Source organism: Panthera leo, chromosome C2 (genome assembly GCF_018350215.1).
Source record: "Panthera leo isolate Ple1 chromosome C2, P.leo_Ple1_pat1.1, whole genome shotgun sequence".
Taxonomy (NCBI): domain Eukaryota; kingdom Metazoa; phylum Chordata; class Mammalia; order Carnivora; family Felidae; genus Panthera; species Panthera leo.
The window spans coordinates 134,026,704-134,049,577 of NC_056687.1; the positions used below are offsets into that span (position 1 = coordinate 134,026,704).

The window sequence follows — 22,874 nt, forward strand, 5'->3', positions numbered from 1 at the left end:
TCTATTTGGAAATCTTACCTTTGGATCTCGAAGGAACAGAGCCTTAAGAATCAGTGAGTGTACATCCCCAATTAGTGGGTAATGCATCAGAAGGCCAAGACAGGTCTGGTAGTTACTAGAGATCACTAAATAGGAGGAAAAAAAAAATTCAGAAGCAATACTGTTTAAGATGTTTGCATTACTTGAGAGTAAAAAAATAACAACTTAGATTCAAAGAAAGCAAACCAATAACTCAATTAATTTGATAAAAGGAAATGGGGAAAGGGATCTTTACCAAATGGCCTTTGAAGCAGCACACTGTACTGTTAACTGCAATCTAATATCTAGTACTTATCCTCAGGGGGTGTTGGAAGAAGAGCTTCAGATATCGAGATGTGTACGTTTGCAATATAAATAAACTCTTAGAAGCATGCATATTTATTGCCATTTATATGTCTGTGTTTAAATGTCTCTAGTTTTGCTGCTTAGAAATTAGTAACAAAAATCTTATGAATGGGAAAGAACCAGTTTAAAATTATCATAAAATAATATTTACCTTAATTATGCTCCATAAGTTACATATGTTACATTTATTCTTTTATATATAAATATTACGTAATGCAAAGTTTTAAAAAATCTAATTTCTTTCAATTATTTTTTTCTAAAGGTAACGAGAAATTTAGGTAGAGTATCCATTCAGCATTTCTTGGAGGAAAAATGTCAAAATCTTCATAGATAAGCCTAACTGTGTTCCTTAGACTGTCATTTAATTTTTTTTCCCAAATCAACCTAATTATGGGCGCAATTATTAAACACATCTTTTCAAGCAGGTCTATGTAAACTACTTCATTTCTTGGCAATCCATCTGCCACTGCTGTCACAGTCTTGCCCATTAATGACGCTTGTTTTGTAAGCCACACTGACTGCCTCCACAGCATTGATTGTGAAGAAACTTTACAGTTACAACTTCCTGTTGTTGCAACTGAATCCTTTTCATTAATCAGAACAAGCAGTTGAAAAATATTCCATAGGAAAACAACTGTGATTCTATAGAAACAACATAAATCACAAAATAAACAATTGTTTGTGATCAGAAATACCCTCGATTCTTAGATTTTTTTTTTCTTCTTTTGTTGGAAGCAACATTTTTTGCAACAGCTTCTCACCCCCTCCCCCTTCCCATGAACATTATGGGGAAAGGAGACAGGACTGGGCAAAATGAATAATTATAATCTATGTAAGGAACCACTTTATCATCTTCATTTCCGTTGCTGATCTGACAGCTTGTAATTTCATACATCTGCTTTCATTTGTAAAGCACTCACTTATCCTACCCTTTCTGTATCTGTTCAGACTACTCTCTCCTTATTCGTTCATTTTGTCATATTCACATTCAGTTACCTGTTATCCTTTTTTTCTCTAGAATTCAAAAAGCTAGCAGGCTGGGAACAGTATAATGCTTCCATGTAGTTTTTTCTTTGAGATCTAACAAATGAATAAAACTTAGATAATCAATTCATACTTACCCAAATACTATAATGATTATATACTAGTATATAATGACCCGGAAAGAATTCTTGTATATTTTGTAAGAGAGGCAGGAGGGTTTTGTGGGAATGGTTCTGGGCTCGGGACTCAAAGATGTGGGTTTGAATTCTGGGACACCATATGAACCTTTCATAAAGTTGCCTTAAGATTAAAGGACATACTGTATGGCTGATTTATAGCAGCTGCTCAAAACCTGTTGGTAACCTCTCCGAGCTTAAACTCAGTCATTTGGAACACAACTTCCTGTTAAAAAAAATTATCTGCCTGCTTTATTCAATCCAATAGTTATTTGTTGAGTACCTAACTCATGATAAGCCCCATGTTGGGCGGGGAGGCAGAAATAAACAAAACACAGTCCTTACTCTGTAGAAAATTAAAGCGAAGAAGGGCAGATGTGTAACAAGAAGCAGTTATTATTATGACTACCACTAAGATGACAAAAAATTATCGAAGGCTTTCTGAGACCAGGCCTTATGCTAAGAATTTTCCCTACATTATCTCATTTAATTTCTACGACTATCTTATTATAAGGGTATAGTTATCATCCCTGTTTACAGATGAGAAAACTAATACTTTGAAAGGCTGAGTCATTTGCCCAAACCACACAGTGAGCTGGTAGCGGTGCAAGATTTGAAATTCAGAAATCTAGCTACAGGGTCTGCGCTCTAATACATGGCTTTGTTTTGAAAAGGCAGTCGTTTTAAAATTCAGATGCCATAATGAATGCAATAGTCACTGCAAACAGAAAAGCCAGTTAGTATTACTACCCTTGTTGTAGCAGTTTTAAGCAGCCTGGATGGTCAGCATAACCCTGTCTCTAGAATGGCCTGATACAGACAGGCACTTATTTGGAGGGACAAGGGCAACAGTCCTGTTATTACAACTTGAAAGAAGTTTTGAAGCCGTCAGAAGCTGTAAAACATGTAAGGGAAGCCAACTAATGCGTTAATAATATCCTACTTGCAGAGTGAAAGGAGCTAACATTCTTTCTCTCATTTCTCCCTTTCATCCACCCAGACACTGAATGTGATGAACATTTCCTGAGCATCTACTATATCCTGGACACACAGAGACCGCTAGGCACTGGCACTAGGGATATAATTGCAAATGAATCTGAGCTCTGAAGGGTAGCAGAACATGCCAGCTGAAATACTGCTGTAGAGTGCTCGCTTCGGCAGTACATGTGCTAAAACTGGACCGATACAGAGTCAGCGTGGTCCCTGAGCAAGGGTGACGTGCAAATTTGTGAAGTGAAATACTGCTATGGGAGTTCCGGACATGCCACCCCCAAATATGTCCCTTTGGTATACTGATTATTTTGAGCTATAGGCACTTGAAAAACAACAAAAACAGAGTGAGGCTTTCTTTGAACTCCCCTTATCTGCCTAAAGATAAATCCTCCGAAAGGGAGTCAATGGTCATAAATTCCCCCAGGACAAACTTTGTCACAAACTCATACCTCTCATCTGTTCTTCTAAGGGTCCACGGTCTTTCCTAAAAATCATTTATTTTCCTCTTTGAGATCTACATCCTCTCTCCCCTTTCTTTATTAAGACAGTATTTAATCCTAAATCCTAAAGCCGTATCTTTGAGATTTGCTCATTATTCCCTGAGTACCAAATACAAATGAGACACACATTTTTATATACATGTCAATATGTATTAATTATATACTTATAAATATTTTATTAAGATTAAAATAACATTAAAATATATGATTATATAATTAACACATATCTAATTATATAATAAGATAGATGTTAATAAACTTCTGTTTTTCTCACTAATATGTTTTTTTGTTAAAGAATGCAGCTGAAAGCCTAAATGAGTGTAGGTAAAGTTTTACCTCCCCTATAGCCCACTGTCTTCAGATAATACTATATCTATTAATGAAAACTTGCACGTTTAGAGCACTTCTAATTTGCAATTGCATACGCGAGGCATTAAGTCCATTTTGAATTGCTGTGCCCAATTAAGAGCAGGCAAGAGAGAATAACACAAGCTGGTTTACAAACAAAATAGCAGGGATCTGACTGAATAAGAACTTAGTTTTGATCTTTACAGCAGATTGTTGTTGCACGTGAGAAACTCATCTGCAGTGCTGTTCCTTCTCTAGTGCTTATTCTATCAGAGCAGGGCAGTGACACAGGAAAACAAGTAAAAAGGCTGATTTTTGCTATCTCCCTGCATTTGAAACCAAGTACATATATGCTTTCAAAACAAAGTACCGAAGCTGCACACCCTGAAGAGCTCACTCGGAGACGATGGAGACAAATGTAAGTGGTACCTAGGAAAACAGACTGGATTTGGAATCAGATGATCTAAGTTAGAATCTAGATCAGATCTACTTCAGAATGCTCGCTTATTCCGTGTGTGACCTAGGCAAGGCGCTTAACATCATGAGCTTTATTTCTCCCATTTATAAAACAGATAATGATGCTTACACTACGCGCAGGGTTCCTATAAGGGTGGCACAGATGCAAGGTAGTGTGTTTCCCATCTTGTTTAATTCTTGCTGAATGGCACTCCCTCCGCACGAAGCAGAGCTGACTTCTCTGTCTCTACCTCTACATGGCACACGGCTGTTCTGGAGGTGTCTAAGGGAGCTGGTTTAAATAGTTTCTCCAGTAATAAGAAAACAAAAAAATAATGAAATCAGTAAAGATAATCAGAGGATGATATTGTTTTGAGAAAGCCTAAAGCAATATGGTTAAATAACTTACATATAATTCAAAGTTAACTGTACCTACAATTGTAAAACTCTCAAATAAAACACTTTATTCTAATTACTTAATTTTATATTCAGATATACTTATTTTCTCAAGTTGACAAAAAGGACTGGGAACAACTACCAAAGAACACAAAACTAAATGTAGACTTCCTTTAATTTCTCTAAAATTAAAAAAGTAATAGCTATCACTTATTAAGCATCTATAATGTGCCTGGCAACTTGCCATACATTATACAAATATCCTGCGAGTCCTGCTAATCCCTACTAAGGAACCTGTGGTCATCAACTCCACATTGTGGATGAGGAGACAGCAGTGCAGAGAGGATAAACAACACATTCAAGGCCACTGGGCTCCTGAATGGCAGAGACAGCGCTGAATGAACCCAGGTCTGTGTAGCTGACAGCCTCATTCTCCATCGCTATATCTTACACATTGCTGCACTCCTAGCAGAAAATGTCACGACAGGAGTATCCATGTACAGAGGTCAAGTTCAGACACAGGGCAGATGGCTTCTGAACACCAACTATGTTGTGAGTGACAGAGAAGCCTCAAAGATACACTGAAATAAAGGTCTCCGTATATAAGGGCAAGTATAGTAAATATTTAGAAATAGGCATAAATTTTGTAGTTAGCTATAAAGAGGTATATAAATCAAATAATCACGGATTAAATGTAAAATAAAAATAATTAGCTAACAAGAATAACAAAAAAGAAAACCTCAAGGCTTTAAAGTAATTTATTCTACCTCTACACTGAAAACAAAGCCAACGTGTATTTTAAGTGTCTCGCAAGTTACCCGGCATGCAGAAGACAGTCAATAAATGCTACGTGCTCTGAAAAAATACTTGTCGAAGACCTAATACATGAAGGAAAAAAGAAATAATTATTGCATTTGTTCTCCACTATTTAAAACCCTTACTATTTTGACTTTCCCAGTTATAAAATGGCAACATATAAAATTGGATTTCAGATGGACCAAAAAACCAGGTTGGGGCAGGGAGTGATCGTAAATAAAATGAACGAAACTTTGATTCTTTTCAGTCTTGGAGAAAGCCAAATATAAAACAGAGTAATATCCTTCTCCATACAAAGTGACTTTCACCCAGTGTTTATGATCCTCCTAAGACTGTGTTCTTCTGGGTCTTCTTCCCTGGTTGCCGCTGTAACCACTGCCCCTCTTAGCGCCGTCAATCACTGCAACATCCATCCTCAAAACCCAAGATGGACACACACTCTTCTGTAAGCAATGGGATGCTCTTTATTTCTCTAGTAGATTTTGCTCAGAAATATGAGAATTTTAAATTAGATTTTTGGAAAGAGGAGAATCTCAAATTCAGAGTAGCCTACTCTTTAGAAATTTTTATTTTTTTATTTTTTATTTTTTTAAGAGTTTACTTTTTTAATTTTTTTTTATTTTTTTATTTTTTTATTTTTATTTTTTAATTTATTTATTTTTTTAATATATGAAATTTACTGTCAAATTGGTTTCCATACAACACCCAGTGCTCATCCCAAAAGGTGCCCTCCTCAATACCCATCACCCACCCTACCCCCCCTCCCACCCCCCATCAACCCTCAGTTTGTTCTCAGTTTTTAAGAGTCTAAGAGTTTACTTTTAAGTAGTCTCTACACCCAACGTGGGTCTCAAACTCACAACCCCAAGATCAAGAGTTGAATGCCGTACTGACTGAAGCAGCCAAGGCACTCCCAGAAAAAAAAAAAAAAAAAAAAAAAAAAACAACTTTAAAAAGTGGTCTTCTTGGGGCGTCTGGGTGGCTCAGTCAGTTAAGTGTCTGACTTTAGCTCAGGTCATGATCTCCTGGTTCATGAGTTCGAGCTCCGCATCGGGCTCTATGCTGATAGCTCAGAGCTGGGAGCCTGCTTTGGATTCCGTGTCTCCCTCTCTCTGCCCCTCCCTTGCTTGCGCTCTCTCTCAAAAATAAACATTTAAAAAATAAAAATAAAAAATAAAAGTGCTCCTCTTATTGCTTCACTTTATAACGATTTTTTAAATGTTTATTTTTTGAGAGAGAGAGAGCGAGCGAGCATGCAAGAGCAGGGAGGGGCAGAGAGAGAGAGAGAGGGAGAGAGAGAATCTCAAGCAGGCTCCTCACTGTCAGCACGGAACTCAATGAGGGGCTCACATCCACGAACTGATCATGACCTGAGCTGAAACCAATAGTCATATGTTCAACTGAGCTACCCAGGCGCTCCAAGCTTAATACGCTTTAAACAGAATTTATTTTAATCAGAGATCAAACAACCTAAGAGATCTCTACTCAAGACTTTATATCTTTAAACATACAGTGTTGTCAAATGAAAGGTAGTAAGTAAATAAGTATCTGAGTAGAGAATTGGCAGTGGATAGGGTGTGAGTATAGTTATGATACACTGTATTGCTCAGCTGTAATAACATTTGCCTCTGGTTAAAGTTGATTTAACCAAAATTATGGTATAATGTCATAGGGGTAGGGAGATAAGGAATGCAATTGTGATGTGGGGGCTGGCAGGGGTTGGCCTTCAGTGCTAAGGATGAGTTAAAGCTTCGTTTTCTTGAATGAGAAGTCAGTAGACAACATTTAAAGTGAGAGTTAGTAACATTAGGATTTTTTTTTTTTTCTTTACAATACGGAAGGCAAATGTTTTTTTGGTCAGCTAAAAGAAAGCACATGGGCCTGGGGACTGGGAGCAAGTGTTAATTTTGTAACCAGCCTTATAGAATGATTTGACTTTTTAAAGTATGTACATGTAAAACTTGCATAAAAATCAGAACTCTGTTTAAAACTTCCACAAAGAGGGGCACCTGGGTTACTCAGGTGGTCCAACTCTTGATTTCTGCTCAGGTCATGATCCTGTGGAATCTAGCCCTGCATTGGGCTCCACACTGGGCATGAAGCTTGCTTGGGATTCTCTCTCTTCCTCTCTCTCTCTGCCCCTCCCCTGCTCTCTCTCTCTCTTCCTCTAAAATAAAAAAAATTAATATATAATGAACCTTTTCAATTTAGAGACTCATGTTTAATAAGCCTGATTTATAGTTTTTGCCTCTCAATTTTGATCCGAATGAAGGAAAACCATAGGTCAGGTTTTTAATCAATTATTTGTTAATCTGAATACAGGTATATAGATATAGGTATGTTTTATTTCATTGCTTCATGATTTTTAATTCCTTACTCAGAAATTCAGATGTGTCAGTAGAAATGGTGGAGGTACAGAAGATATTTGAGAAGTGTTGACATTATCTCTTTCTTTTGTTGCCCTTCATGATTCACTTATTTAACTAGCATTTATTAAATACCTATTTTGTTCCATACATTGAGTTAAGTGTTATGGACGTGATGAGAAATAAGATACAATCTCAGCTTTCTCTTGATAGCATGGTGGAAGACAAGCATAAGACTGACTGCAACATAGGAGGCAGCTGGTAACAATGGCCCATGCAAAGGGCTGGGACAGCTCCCAGGGTGGAAGGCCTCAAAGGCAGAGAGTACCAGCCAGCAAATCGGTCCACAGAGCAGGACGCTGAGTTGCCCGATGGCGGAGTGCTGCAGAGAAATGGAGGCATGGAAGCAAGTGGCAGTCTTAGCCTGTACACAGGGGATGGAGTTCAGATTTCACTCTGTGTTCGTTAACCCTCACGGAAGGACTGAAGTAATGTAATCACATTTGGTTTTAGAAAGATTAATGCCAGCGCAGAGTGGTCAGTGGAGGGAGGAAAAGAGGGACAAGATGCAGGGGGTCAGCTCAAGTTCCTGGTAATACTACAGAGGGGAGAAGATGAATACTTGAAGTAGGAAAGGGGCAGAGGGGTACAATGGGCAGAAATTGCTGGAAAAATGCGATTTTTGTATGCAACTAAATTTGGGCAATGTGTTCGTATGACAGAGCAGACAGTAAGAAATTATCAAGAAAAATGTTAACGAATTTACACAGTAAGGTTACTTCAAAAATACAGTGACTTTTAATTATTTGTAGAAATTATTTTTTTCCACAACCTCTTTTCTTTCCAGTTTATAACGGTCTCCTTTCCCATTTGCCATGTCATGTAGTTATTTAACTCAAGTTTAACCTTAAACACTATCCCAGTTGTATATATCCATTTTCAAAAATTCAAATCAATTTTTAGGTATTTCTGTCAATTTCTTTCTTTTTTTTAAATTTTATTTTTTTTGAGGAAATTCATCAGGAGCTCTCTGGCCTGTTCTCTCATCCTGGGGAGGCCCTTTACCTCTTGCAAGTGCTGTATCCTTACTTCCTAGAGTACCTAGCTTCTTTCTAGCTTTATACACTCAGTTTGGTGGAGCACATCCTCTAAAAGCTTTAGGGACAGGACAGGAAATTTTTTGAAAGCTTCTCTGTTTGAAAGATTTTATTTTGACACTTAATTGTTACGCTAGGTACAGAATTCCAGGCTGTTAATACTTTTCCTTCAGAAAATTGGGAGCCCTGTTCCAGAGTATTTTGTCTTCCAGTGAAAAAGTCTCAAACCATTCTAATTCACATTCTTCTATGTGACCACTTTATCTTTTCCACCCCCCCCCATCTAAATTCATAGTAGTGTACCTTAATTTGCATGTATTTTCAGATATAATGGACCTTTCAATTTAGAAACCCATGTTTTTCTGTTCAATTGGAAGTTTCTCTTTAATTGCTTCACTGATGATTTTCTCCCTTCTGTTTTTCTTTTTTGTTTGTTTATCCTGTGTTTGTTATGTCTTTCTTCTCTTTCTCTCTTTCTCTATTAAAAGAAATCTCATTATCTAGATGTTGGATCTCCTGGCCAGATCCTTTAATTTTCTTTTTTATTTTCTAAATCTATTTTATGTGCTACTTTTTGGGATACTTTTTCAGTTTTATATTCCAACCACCTTATTTTCATATTGTAACTTCCAATTACACTTTTTCCTTTGAATTATGTTTTTCTTAGTTCTCTGAGTCTTTTCCTCCTCCCTATATAGTCTCTGTGTACTCACAGTTGTTTTTTTCTCCCGGCTGCTTGTTTAGATCTCTGCTTTCATTTTGATGTTTTCCTCAAATGTTCAGTGATTTCTGGCTATCTGGTCATGTCTAAGAGTGGGGTAGTACAGAGATAACTTGAAGGTGTCTGTGCATTGATGGGTAGGTCTGTTAACTCTAGGGTTTACACAGGTCATTCTTGAGTAATCCCTGAACCTAGACTTTTAGGCATTTTTTCTTGGGTTTTGCCAGAGAAGAATCCCCCAAACTTTGTACAGAGGGAGAGAGTCTGGTTTTAGTGTTCTGGGAACACTGAATATGGTAAAGAATACTGCTGGGCTCCATGTTTACTGAAACTCCCTGAGTCCCTAGTCCGGAGATCCTCCATTTTACTGCCTCCAGGATAAATCCTGGAGGTACAGGTTGGAAATCTGAGTATATAACAGCTTCTTAAATAGACTTTCAACCAGTTCTTGTTTTTAGATTTTTTAAAAAATATATATTTATTTATTTTGACAGAGCGAGAAAGGGAGAGAGCGTGCACGAGCGAGCATGAGCCCGTGAGGGGCAGAGAAAGAGAAAGAATCCCAAGCAGGCTCTGTGCTGTCAGCACAGAATCCAGCTTGTGGCTTGATCTCACAGTTCATGAGATCATGACTCGAGCTGAAATCAAGAGTCAAACGCTTAACCCACTGAGCCACCTAGGTACCCCTTGTTTTTTAGTCTTAACCTTTTCCCTTCCTCTACCAATTTTCAGAGATACCTAGCACTGCCAATTTCTATACTTTTAGGAATTTTATGGATTATTTCTTGGTTTCCTCCATGATCAAATTTGTATTGAGGCTTCTCAGATCTGTCAGTTATCATTCACCCATCTGATTTCCTGCTTCCAAAATCTCTGTAATCTCCTTCCTAATTCTCTGGGTCCCATGGGTTTATGTTATTTTAATGGGGTTTCAGGAGCAACAGGGGTAAATGCAGGGTATCAGTATAACATCTCATGTCTGATATCTTTCATTACTTCTTTAATGATATTTCTACTCAGCATCTGGGCAGATGAACTGATACCAGGGAAGAAGAATCTAGGTGAGGAGGCAACGGAGTGGGGAAAGGTAAGGAAGAAGGTTAAGTGAAAAAGCTGGGGAAGTTAGTAGTCAGGAAACCCAAGATCACCATCTCCTTTTCTCTAATCATCAGACAGAATGGCTCTAGTCAACTTGCAGGACTATTCACATTGTATTTTGACAGCAACAGATGGACATGGAATCTTGAATATTTCTGGGTAAGATTCCAGTGATGGATATAATTTTGTTGGCTTTTGCCCATTTAAGTTATCCTAGAGTTCCTGAATCCATCTGTTATATGGCTTTCTAGGGCGAGGGGAAAATGTGGGATGGGAGTAAGAACATGGAAAGGCAAGATTTGGGCATTAGGAGAGAAGACTACTTCCTCCCCTTTGTAAAAGGCCAGAATAGGGTATGAACTATGATTCTGAACATGAAATAGAATGTCACTAGGAGAATAATTATCCTTTCATAACTCCATTCCTGTAGTTGCAGAAATTAAAATTATTTTCAAGCAAAAAAACCTGACATTACAGACAATGCGATACATATTAGAATGGTCAAAATCAAAAACAATGACACCACCCAATGCTGGTGACAATGTGGAGCTACGAGAACTTTCATTCATTGAAGGTAATGAAAAGTGGTTACAGCCATTTTAGAAGATAGTTTAGCAATTATGTTGTGATTTTTCAGGTCTGATCACAGGCAATTACAAAGATATGATAGTTAATTTTATGTATCAATTTGGCCTATAGGATGCCCAAATAGTATGCAAAAGATTAGTTCTGGGTGTGTCTGTGAGTATGTATCTGGAAGAGATTAGTATCTGAGTCAGTAGACTGAGTGAAGAGATTTGCCCTTAAAAACAGTAGGCATCAGCCAATCCATTGGGGTCCCAAATGGAACAAAAAGGTGAAGAAAAGGTGAATTCTTTCTCTATTCTTGAGCTGGAATATCCATTTTCTCCTGCCCTTGGATATCAGAGCTCCTGATCCTCAAGCCTTTGGACTCCGAGATTTCCACCACAGGACCTCTAGTTCTCAGGCTTGCAGACTGAGACTGAATTACACCACTGGCTTTCTTGGTTCTACAGCTTGCAGATGACTGATGGTGAGACTTCCAGGCCTCCATGACTGAGGGAGCCAATTCCTATAATAAATGTCCTCATTATATCTGAATTTATATTCTATTGGTTCTTTTTCTCTGGAGAACTCTGACTAATACAAAAACTTCTACCTGATAGGTCACAGGGGGAAATGGTCCACCCACACCAGACATGGTGCATAGCCAGGGCACTCTAGTCTCTGAAAGGATATGCAGTCAATGTCTTGGCCAACTTAGCCAGCATTATCTTTCACATGTTTATATTCCTAGCCCTGGTGCTTTCATTCCTAGGTTTCTTTATCTGAGCTCTAGGGCACAGGTCCTTTTCAGGTGCTTCTGCCAGGACCTCTTATGGGGGTCGGAAGAACTCTTGAAAACATTTTTCTTCATTTGACTTAGCACCCAGTTCTTTTCCATTTTGAGTCTTTCCACCTCAATCACCCAACCCTGCCCCCAAACCACAGCCATCTCAGGGTCCTTAAACTACCAGAATCTTTTGTTCAGGGCTCCCTCAACAGTGAGATGACCCCACATATATGCTGATCTATCTGACCCTCAACCAATGTACCATTCCATGGGTGAAATGAAGCAGATGGAGTTGACATTTTCTCCAGTTTTTGACTCTTGCTTATATCACCACAGTGATTAAAGGCTTAACTCTTCCATTTTTGACTTGTTTCTCTAACTGGATACTCTAACACCTAATAGCTCAGGTCTCTCTTCTGCCCAGCTCAACTGAGTTCCTGACATTTACCATCCTATCTGGCAATCAGCCTCCTTGAGATTTACCCAAATGAAATGAAAACTCGCATCCACACAAAAACTTGCACACTGATATTTGTAGTGGCCTTATTCATAGTTGCCAAAACTTGGAAGAAACTAAGATATCCTTTAGTAGGTGAGTGGATAAACTGTGGTATAACCAGACAATGGAATATTATTCAGAGCTAAAAAGAAATTAGCTATCAAGCCATAAAAAGACAAAGAGAAAACTCAAATGGGTATTACTAAGTGAAAGAAGCTAATCTGAAAAGGCTATGTACTGTATGATCCCAACTATATGGTATTCTGTAAAAGGTAAAACTATGAAGACAATAAAAAAAAATCAGTGGTTGTCATGGGTTACAGGGGCCAAAGAGATGAAGAGGCAGAGCACAGAGGATTTTTAGGGCAGGGAAACTATCAGATACTACTAGAATGATGAACAGATGTCACTATACATTTGTCCAAACCCACAGAAGGTATAACATCAAGAGTGAATAGTGTTGTAAACTAGGCACTTTAAGTGATAATGATGTGTCACTATAGGCTTGATTATAACAAATACACCACCGTGGTGAGGGATGCTGACAGTGGGGTAGGCTGTTGTGTATGTGGGGGTGGGAGTATCTGGGAATTCTGTATTTTCAGCTCAACTGTGCCGTGAACCGAAAATTTCTTTAAAAACTAAGGTCTAGTGGGGCACCTGGGTATCTCATTGGTTAAGCAGCTGACTCCTGATTTTGGCTCAGGTCATGATCTTGTGGTTTTTGAGTTCAAGCCCTACACTGGGCTCTGTGCTGACAACATGGAGCCTGCATGGGATTCTGTCTCTCTCTCTCTTTCTCTCCCCCCTCTCCTGCTTGCACTGTCTCTATCTCTCCCAAAAAAATAAACATTAAAGAAAAAGTCTATTGAAAAAAATCTAACTGTAAAAAAATGTGCTACTATTATGTATCAGCCTGTTAGTGAGATTTTAGAAAATTTTTAAACTAAAATATAAAGTAATATAAATGGTATTTGTAATTCAAAGGGTTATATTAATACTCATATCTGAGATGGTCATAAAGTGACTGGCAATATTTAATGTCTGAGTGGGAAGAGAGCTGGCAGTCAGGAAGTGCTTAAACACTCCTTTAAAAATAAGACCACTAATTTGTGTTTTGATAAAAACTCTGTGACACACTACTATGTAATTTAAGAGAGCCTTTGTTTCTTAGTCACCGAGGTTGGGTAAAGCTTTTCCAGAAAAGACAAATAAATTCAATTTGTAGTTGAAATAAACTGTATTTTGACATCAGTATAATACGGAACATGATCTTAACAAGAAAATAGAGAAACAGAAATTCTGGGGTAGGACAGATGGAAACACTGGCAGAGAAACAGGTAGCTGCTGAAGAGTTAGTAGAGATCTAAAATGAAATAAAAAGGCACAGTTTCAAACTACCAAGATGACACAATTGCCATGCCAGGCCAGACCAAGGAATGGCTAAAGACACCCTACAGAAAACCCAGGAAAATTACAGTGTTGTGACATGTTTACGTTGGTGAAAAAACAAGGTAGGAAGTGGGTAGAAGTACCAAGAAGGAAAGTTTTCCATTTACAAAGTATTCAGAGCGAAGGTAAATTAAAAGAGACAATAACATTTAAGAGTTACTTTCTAGCTAGGAAAATCTACTGTTAAAAGAATTTGATTATAGTATTTTAGCTATTAATGCAATTTACAAGACAAATAAAAGGTATGGTATATTGTAAATGAGGGAAAATGTTTTTCTTTGGTGCTAATAAAAATTAAATCAATAAAAAACAAATGTAAAAATTTTTAGATACTTAAAAAGTAGACAATGCTTTCTTTACAAAAGCCATATTGAAAAGTGTATTTTAAAAAATCTATTTGAATTCATATTCTAAGAGTTTCTTCTGTCTTCTCAGCAATTACTGCATACATATCCATTCCACCAACCCATCCCAGGTCTCCAGGGTACCCTTCCATCTGAGATCACCCCATATACTGAGCACGTGAAAAGCTTCAGATGCTCTGAGGGTTAGGGAAGAACTGTAACACATGTGGTTCTGGTCCTGAAGAGCTAAAAATCTACTTTCGAAGATGGGACTAACATGCAAGAAAGAACAACATAAGATGGAGTATAATTAAATGCTATGCTGAATTGTATTGATTAAAATCTTATAGGAATGCAAAAGCGAGAGGTCAGTATGTGCTAGAATAATGGGGAAAGTTTGGGAAAAAGCTGTCTTGCCCTAGACCTGAAAACAGAAGCACCATTTAGGCAGATAGAGCCAGGGGAAGGAGGGAACCACACGAGTGACTTTATTTCAGTACAGAATAAGTCAGTAAAAACAATAGTGTGATGAGAGTATGGGTATTAATAAACTATTGCAGGAGTAATGGTTCATGATCAGATTTCCTTATCTCCTAACCTTTATTAATATACACAAACTTAATCCACATAATCCAGAAAAGAATTAAAAAAAACCACTTCTTATAACACATAAGAAAGTAAACGTGATGGTTTTATTAAAATGTTTGGGAATTATTCAGAAATGGATACCATGTATCTGTAGTAAAGCAAAAGTTTCATTCAAAGAACAGCCATTTGACCCCATCATTTCAATGGTTAAATTTTAAAATCTATACAGATAATGTTCATACTGTTATTCTTCCAATATGAAATTTTATTTATACTTCATAAAATCAAAGTAGGGCTTGAGGAACGGAAAAGGTGATGTAAGAACCAGCCTGCACTAGCCCTATGGTCTTGATCTGGCTTCCTAACTTCTAAACGTGGAGGTTGGGCTGAATCTCTGAAGCCTCAAAAAAATGCAACGTTTGTAGGAAATCTATTAAGTGGTTGAATACTCTACTTGCCTGACAAACTACTTTTAAAGTGAATGAAAGCTTGGTTCAAGGCAATGAAAGAAGACTGTAAGAATACTTTTGTTAAAAACTAAGTATGAGATACTGACAGTAGCTCACTACTGGGGCAGAACAAGAATGAAGCAGGGCACTCGGATCCCATCCCAAGTTCTAAACTGCTTAACTGCGAAGGGCACTGGAATAGAGTGCTAGAGCCGCTGCACCCAAGGTAGACTGGACAGTTCAAAACCAGAGAAACTTATTGTCGAAGTCCTCTAGAGCACATAAGTCTGAAGTCAAGGTGTTGCTGGGGCCACGTTCCCCCTCAAACCTGCAGGGAAGAATCCTTCCTTGTGTCTTCTAGCTTCTAGTAGGCAGGGCTTGTTCCTTCATAGGCTCTGAGGGAACATCTGTCTTTGCCTTTCTCCTAGTTTGTGGTAACAGCTAAAAATCCTTGCTCCTTGGCTTGTAGATGCATCATTCCAATCTGTGCCTCTGTCTTCAAATGGCATTATTCTCCCGGTGTGTCTTTACATCAACTTTCCTCTTTGCATGCCTCTGGGCCCAAATTTTCTTTTTCTTTTTCTTCTTTTTAAATTTTTTTAATGCTTATTTATTTTTCACAGACAGAGAGAGAGAGAGCACAAGTGGGAGAGGGGCAGAGAGATAGGGACACACAGACTCTGAAGTAGGCTCCAGGTTCTAAGCTGTCAGCACAGAGCCCAACATGGGGCTTGAACCCATGAACCGTGAGATCATGTCCTGAGCTGAAGTCCAACGCTTAACCGCCTGAGCCACCCAGGTGCCCCTAAATTTGCTTTTTCTCATAAGGACACTAGTCATATTGCACTACAGGCCCACTCTCTTCCAATACGACCTCATCTTAACTAATTATATCTGCAACAAGCTATTTCCAAAAAGGTCATATTCTGAGGTACCAGAGGTTAGGACTTCAATATATCTTCAGGCCTCATTATCAGTGCTTGTAAAATCAGGATTTTAGACTAGATGCAGTGAATCTTAACCATTTTTTAGGTTATATATCCTTTTAAGAAGATGATGTAAATTATATGCCTCTGGCCCAGGGAAACGCACATGTTCACAATGTTTTGCACAGCATCAGGATGATCACAGGCCGTTTGAAGTCCTGCACTGAACCCCTAGGGAGCTGCCGTCACTGGCGGAAGGCTCTTTTAGTTTCCCCAAGCGCACCATTCTTTGAGCTACAACTCTATCACCTACAGCTCCAAAAGAATGCGTGCAATGCCCATAGCCTCAGGTAGTGGAATTCATTTAGGATTTTTTGAATGAATGGGCTTGAAACTACTAGCTATAACTGAACATCATCACTCTGGATGCCCCGGGCAGTGCATCATGATTCAGAAGCCACTGAGATAGAATAAAAACTTGACACCAAAGTTCCACTTGGAACAAACTGTCCACCTTCCTCTTGTCCTTCACCGTGGCCTAAAATGTAAGCTCATTTATTAGTACTGCCTCCCACGTATACTGCCCAGTCCTGTTCTGTGTCCTCTTTCTGCTATTCCTTTCCCTCTTAATCTTTTTCTTCTGAGGAAAAACTCCTTTCCCTCTGGACCCAGCTCTCTACAACCTTCAGCAGTGAGGTGAGGGGTGCCATGGCTTCTGATATTACCATAAAACCTCCTTTCCCTCAAAAGTTCATGCCATACGTCTAAACCTTCATCATGCTCCTTCATCACTGCCATCTATGCACCATGATGGCAAGCAAGTAGCAGGCGCTCAGTAAATTCTGATTGAATGGTTGATTCTTTGATAAATGACTGAATAAAAGCTGTTTTCTTGGTCATTCTTCTGCGTTTAGTTGAGGCTTTTAAAGTCTGGCCCGCTGTGCTCCCTTCTACATCTTTTCCTACCATGATTCTTGGTGAAGTGTCCATAGAGGACAAAACAAAAATCCCACCTCCTGTACAATCTCTTGATCTCTCCAATGACTTACTTACCTTCCCTTTACCTAACTCCAACCATCCGGGTCACACCCATAACTGCTCAATATCCTCTGTTTGACCACACCTCTGATGCTTTAAAGTCTCATACACCCTACCTTGAATCCCTTCATACTCTGATTTCCCCACAGTCTTTTCCTGGCCATGCTTCCCTCCCTACACATTCCAAATCACTCTCTCAGAAATGCACTCAACACCCTCCACCCTTTTGCTTCCCTTCAGTTCTGCCTAATTCATTTGCATGTGGGCCTAGCTTGGAGCCTAGATCATTATCTGCTTCCTTTGTATGCCTGGACTGCAGTGTGTGGCTCCGAAAATCCTAACCTTGAGGCCTGGTTCTATTGCCCACCATTAGTCTCTGCAGGACAGGATCTTCAACAGCTAGACCAGCTTGTCCTAGTCCATGGTCAGCCATCTCTCTCACACTCCCCAGGCATTCCCCTAAGCTCCCTAATCCTACCATGCCTCACTCACAGCAGACAACCTTGCCTCCTCCTGTATCAGACATGCAATTCCTCCACTTCCCATCTTCTCCACCAATCAACTAGTTTACTTTTGGAACCTGCCTAGTGCCTTCATCCAGGACCTGTACCAACTTTTATTCCTGTTCCATAGGACTCCTAACACCGTTCCATTGCCTCTGAGCCCTTGTTTCTTCGATCATTTCATGCAAAAAATACTAATCAAGATTACTACATAACAGGCCCTGTTCTAGATGCTGGGATACGGTAGGGAAACCAAGACAGAAAAAATCCGGCCTCTTGCTGGGTGTTAGGGGAGTCGGTATGAAGAATAAACAATAAACAAAAACTTCAAGTAAACAGGATAATTTATCTTTTCATAGATCTCATCAATGGAACAGGGGGGGAAAACTAGTGTTGAACCTTGAGGGACCAACTTAAGACTGGTTGAGAAGTAAATCCTCAGTCGGTTCTCTCCAGCCTCCAGTGAGCTCTCGTCTTATTCTAAAGACAGCCATCCAACTTTCCTTGTCCCTCCACTAACCCCTACCTACATCTTTCTTCATCCCTGCTCTGCGGTCTTTAAAGATTACTCTACATGTGCTATCTCTACATACTTTCCTTTTTATTGATTTTTAAAGTTGAAACTGTAATCCATATAGAAAGCAATGGGAACAACAACAAAACTATAGAGAAAGCTCTTATACTTCTTACCTGTCTGGTCACTCTTCAACCCATCGCAATCCAGCCTCTGCTTTACCACTCCGCTAAACCATTCTGGCAAGGGTATCTGATGATTGTCCCCCTACAGGGCCAAGTGAATGGACATTCCCCCTTTACCTTACCGTACTCAGCACTCTCAACCCCTATTACCTCCCCTGGCTCAGATAACACAGTTTTGTGAGGTTACAACACAAGCCCTTTCTTCTCTGATGCCTTAAACACTGATGTTAAATGCAGAGTTCTACCTTTGTCTATCTTCTCCTTCTATAAGCACCCACCTTAGGTAGGCTGACCATGTAATTCTTATGATCCTAACAGAGGGCCTTTGAGAGTACAAGAGGGCAGTATTAGTAATTATTACTCTTCATTAGCAGGTGTAAACCAAGACTGTCCCATACAAATCGGGATATATGGTCACCCTGCTGAGGTCACATGCAATATTATGGTTTTAACTAACACATACCTATTAAACATTTGTAAAACTAAATCTGTAGCCTTGATACTGACATTGAGCTTTGTTTTCCAAATCTTCAGGTTATGATTTCTCACAGATCGCATAATCAGTAGGGCCAAAATTTAATCATTTCCATTCTTAAAACATGCTAATCCTCATTTCCTAGCCAAGTTACACATATTACCTAGTCACTCAACTCCCCAAACTGGGGACTATTTTGGACTTCCTATTCCTCCTCACCCATATTTAGTCACCAAGACATGCTGATTTAATTTTGAAGACTTCTCTAATCTTTCATTTTTCCCTGAACAACTGTCATAACCTTTTATCTGGATTTCCTTCTACTTTTGTCTCCTTTACGTCTGTTCTCCACAGTGCCGCCAGAGTGATCTAACAATGATACTTCTGCTCTGAACCCTTCCGGAGCTCCCTATTATTTACAGGATAAAGACTTTCATCACGATCCTATCCCTGTTCACTTCTTTGGTCTCATAACCTGTCAATCTCCATCTGCACACTAATACCAAATTACCTGCAAACACACACACACACACACACTCCCCCATTAAGCTGTTTTCTCACTTTTAAGCATTTGTTCATGCTGTCCCTTCCACCTGAAATTCAGATCCCCTTATTTAACTTGCTGACACTTACACCATTTTCTCTAGTCACTCACAGCTGACCCAGAGGGGAGTTCAGTACCTCTCCCTTAAACTTACATACTACCCATCCACACCTCAACCACAGCACTGGATATGTTAGTTTGAAATTAATTATGTCAGTCTTTCCTGCTAGTTGATAAACTTCTTGAGCATAAGGGCAATGACCCTAAAACTTAATAGTCATCCTATTTTTAGGAGATCTCATCCACTCTTATGGATTTAAACAAGCAAATTAAAATAAACTGGCCTAAATATTGAAAGGAATAAACAACTTCATTACTCCTGCATTTTTCCACATGTGCGCATATGTTTTATAACATCAGTGGATGGACTGAAAGTGTGTAAGGGCTTCAGCTGCCAAAAATTCACCTGTTTTATGAACTTGATTTCAAAAAGTAGATCTCAGCATAGGAGACAGAATGATTAAATTACAAAATATACAGTTGTGATACACCAAAGTTAAGAAAAGAGCAAATACTTAATTGTTTAAGACTACAGAAAATCAGAATGTATTTCAACAGTTGTTTGCATTGGAATATTTTGTGAAAATATCCCAAACCATTTTTTTCTAAAAGAGTAAAACTCATTCCTTTTTTTTTTTTTAATTTACATTCAAAAATTCATACTGCTAACTAATTTGGATGTAAATTTTAAAAAATAAAAAATAAAAAAAAATTCATACTACTTTAAAATGAGAGAGTAGTATTGAATATCCTAAAATTTAGTATCCATCAACACTACCCAAACATCTTTCTCTACTTTCCAGATGTTACCTCTTATAATTTCCATGTTCTTCTATGATTAGCTCTGACTCAGAAAGAAGGAACTTTCCACTTTGTCTGTCAAAACCCAAACTATTTGACCTTCAAGGCACAGAAAAAACTCACAATTTTTAGATAAAATGTGGTGCTCCTGTCACTTATTCATTCAAGTAATTTGGGGGGAATTAAAAAAGTATAATCTAAAATTTTAAAGAATATTATTAGCGTTACCAGAGGCATAAGAAGAGCATCTGGCACAACTGGTATTCAGTGAGCAAATAAAGAGAGCCACAAAGCAATGGAACAGTCGAGATCGTGAATGACTCCAAACAGTTTATGTTCTGCTGACAAAGTCCTACTCTTATGATAGTTTTTTTGTTTATTTCCTATTTAATCATCACTCTGTGCAGTCTTTCCTAATTATACTTTGGCTTACAAATCTTGTTTTGTGAACAGTGATTATTTTTCTGAGAAGGGAAACAATTTGAGGTATTTCGAAATTTAAAACATGCTCTGGTATTTTCTTCAAGCTGAAGATTACAAGAGTACTCACAACAGACAGGCACTGGCTTTCCAGCTATGGCAAGCATCCCAAGGTAGATCTGATGAGATAGGAATACGTCTACCATTTGGCAATGTACTGAGAAATACATTTGGCCAAAATATAACTGAGAAGAAGTTAAAATATCTTTAAATGTAATATTTATTTTTTATTGGCAAGTTGTTGATACTACAAAAATAGCTCCAATCGCCTGATAAATATCTTTGAATACTCCCTACCTGTCAGAAGGTGGAGCTCTAAACATATCTGAAATATTGGCTTTTCATATGTGCTTTTCACAAATGTGTGTAATGAGGAGATTAAAGCAGGAGTAAAGTCTTTGGAAAAATAGTTCTGAAGAATATTCCAATTCCCTCAGGATAAAATCACCCACATCTCCCAATATGTACATAGTTAACTAACAAAAAAGATATTTAGTATGCTCCTTTGAAACTTCAATATATTACCTACTATAAAAAGGTAGGTATGGTAATTCAGAATAAAAGATAAAATATATTTAAAAGATAAAACAATTTAAAAACTCAGGACCACCTACTTGAATGTAGGCAAGGTCATTAACACTTACAAGCATCTCGGATGTAGAGTAACATGGCTATGAAGATGTAATCAACTAAACTCAGGCTGAGGCCATCTGCAAACAAGGCATCCCAGACCACCAGAAGATCCTGCAGGGGGAACTCTCGTCCAAACAGTAGCCGGACCCACCGTCTGCAGAGAAACAAAACCAAAATTCAGAAAATAGTACTTTTGAGAGTAATATAAGGAAGAGTCATTTTCCACTATAACTGTGAAAAAAATTATAATTTTTTTAACTGATCACACTGAGCAAATATTACATACTGAAAGTATAATACAGTGAAATCCAAGTTTCAAGCTTTCAGATCAATTTTGTAATTTTATAACTGGGCCACAATCATTAAAGTTTATTCCTATATGTATCAAACACTAGCAGAATATTTGAAAAGGGTAGAAATCTTTCTTATTTTTGTTTTCTTTTTTTTTTTTTAATTTTTTTTTTCAACGTTTTTTATTTATTTTTGGGACAGAGAGAGACAGAGCATGAACGGGAGAGGGGCAGAGAGAGAGGGAGACACAGAATCGGAAACAGGCTCCAGGCTCCGAGCCATCAGCCCAGAGCCTGACGCGGGGCTCGAACTCACAGACCGCGAGATGGCGACCTGGCTGAAGTCGGACGCTTAACCGACTGCGCCACCCAGGCGCCCTGAAATCTTTCATATTTAACAGAAATCCCAAACTCAAAATGCAAAAAGGACAATGAATGCACACTGGTCTGACAGTCACATCATATGTAAGGTTAGGATTAAAAAATAGAATTTTCCAAAATTTTATGAAAACTACTGATTTTGTTATTGTTGTTGTTATTGTTGATAACTGGAATTTTGCAAATGATTGTACGTACAACAAATTAACTATAGCTAAACAGAAAACTGCATTCTCACATTTCACTCTTTAAAATATTCATTTTAAAATTAAATGTGGGAAAAACAGGTATCTTTATTTTGGTCAAGCATAGATAGTTATTTCAAGCAAAACAAATAGTGATACTTTATTTTTAACTTTAGAATAGATATACCTCATCAATGAGGTTATCTTTTTAGGGATGTTCTAAAATACATGGCCAGGAAAATGGGACATCTGTGCTATAAGTAGACATAATCAGCTTATAAGAATACTCAACAAGGTCTGTATATAATTATATGTCATAAACAGTTATACTTTAAACTTTCAATAAATGCCTGTAAGCTATTCATAAGTAATTCTTACAAGAAAATTAAAATAATTCACTTTGATATGCTTTTATCCATTTACCTCTAATTTTATATAACACGGCTACACTTTCCTTACACAAGACTTTCTCCGGGAATTTCAGCTAGAATTCTATGTGGTTCTGGCACATAACAAAGAAACAAAAATTCCAAATTTCGAGTATTCCAAATAGTACAGAACAGAGGAAATTCTTTAAAAAATAGTTAAAAGAGATCACCTCTTTGCAAAATTAGAAACCAAATATAACCATCTGTGGGGTTAAAGTGAGTCCTCCCCGCCAAAAAATTCAAATACTTTCTTCAGGGAGTATTATATTTAAGGATGAGTCAAAGCTGTGACAATATAGTGTATAATCACACATATGTATCACAGTTATTAGGAACCATATGATCAAATACTTAAGTTTCATTCATATTATCAAATTAATCAACAGATTAAATTGTATTTTCAGTTACATCTT

General features: G+C 38.0%; 1 protein-coding gene and 1 non-coding gene across 15 annotated transcripts in view; one reads left to right on the forward strand and one right to left on the reverse strand.

Moving 5' to 3' along the window:
- The window catches only part of TBC1D5 (TBC1 domain family member 5), a 537,979-nt gene that overhangs the window by 122,234 nt on the left and 392,871 nt on the right, over window positions 1-22,874 (reverse strand). For all 14 annotated transcript variants that reach the window (XM_042955445.1, XM_042955444.1, XM_042955443.1 and 11 more), the window contains 2 exons: window positions 21,192-21,334; window positions 19-125 (listed from right to left, as the gene is read on the reverse strand). In XM_042955445.1, the coding sequence (XP_042811379.1) occupies window positions 19-125; window positions 21,192-21,334 (250 nt within the window). The remainder of the gene's footprint in view (window positions 1-18; window positions 126-21,191; window positions 21,335-22,874) is intronic.
- LOC122199008 lies at window positions 2,690-2,792 on the forward strand. The gene has a single exon (XR_006193288.1). It is a non-coding gene; the product is annotated as a U6 spliceosomal RNA (small nuclear RNA).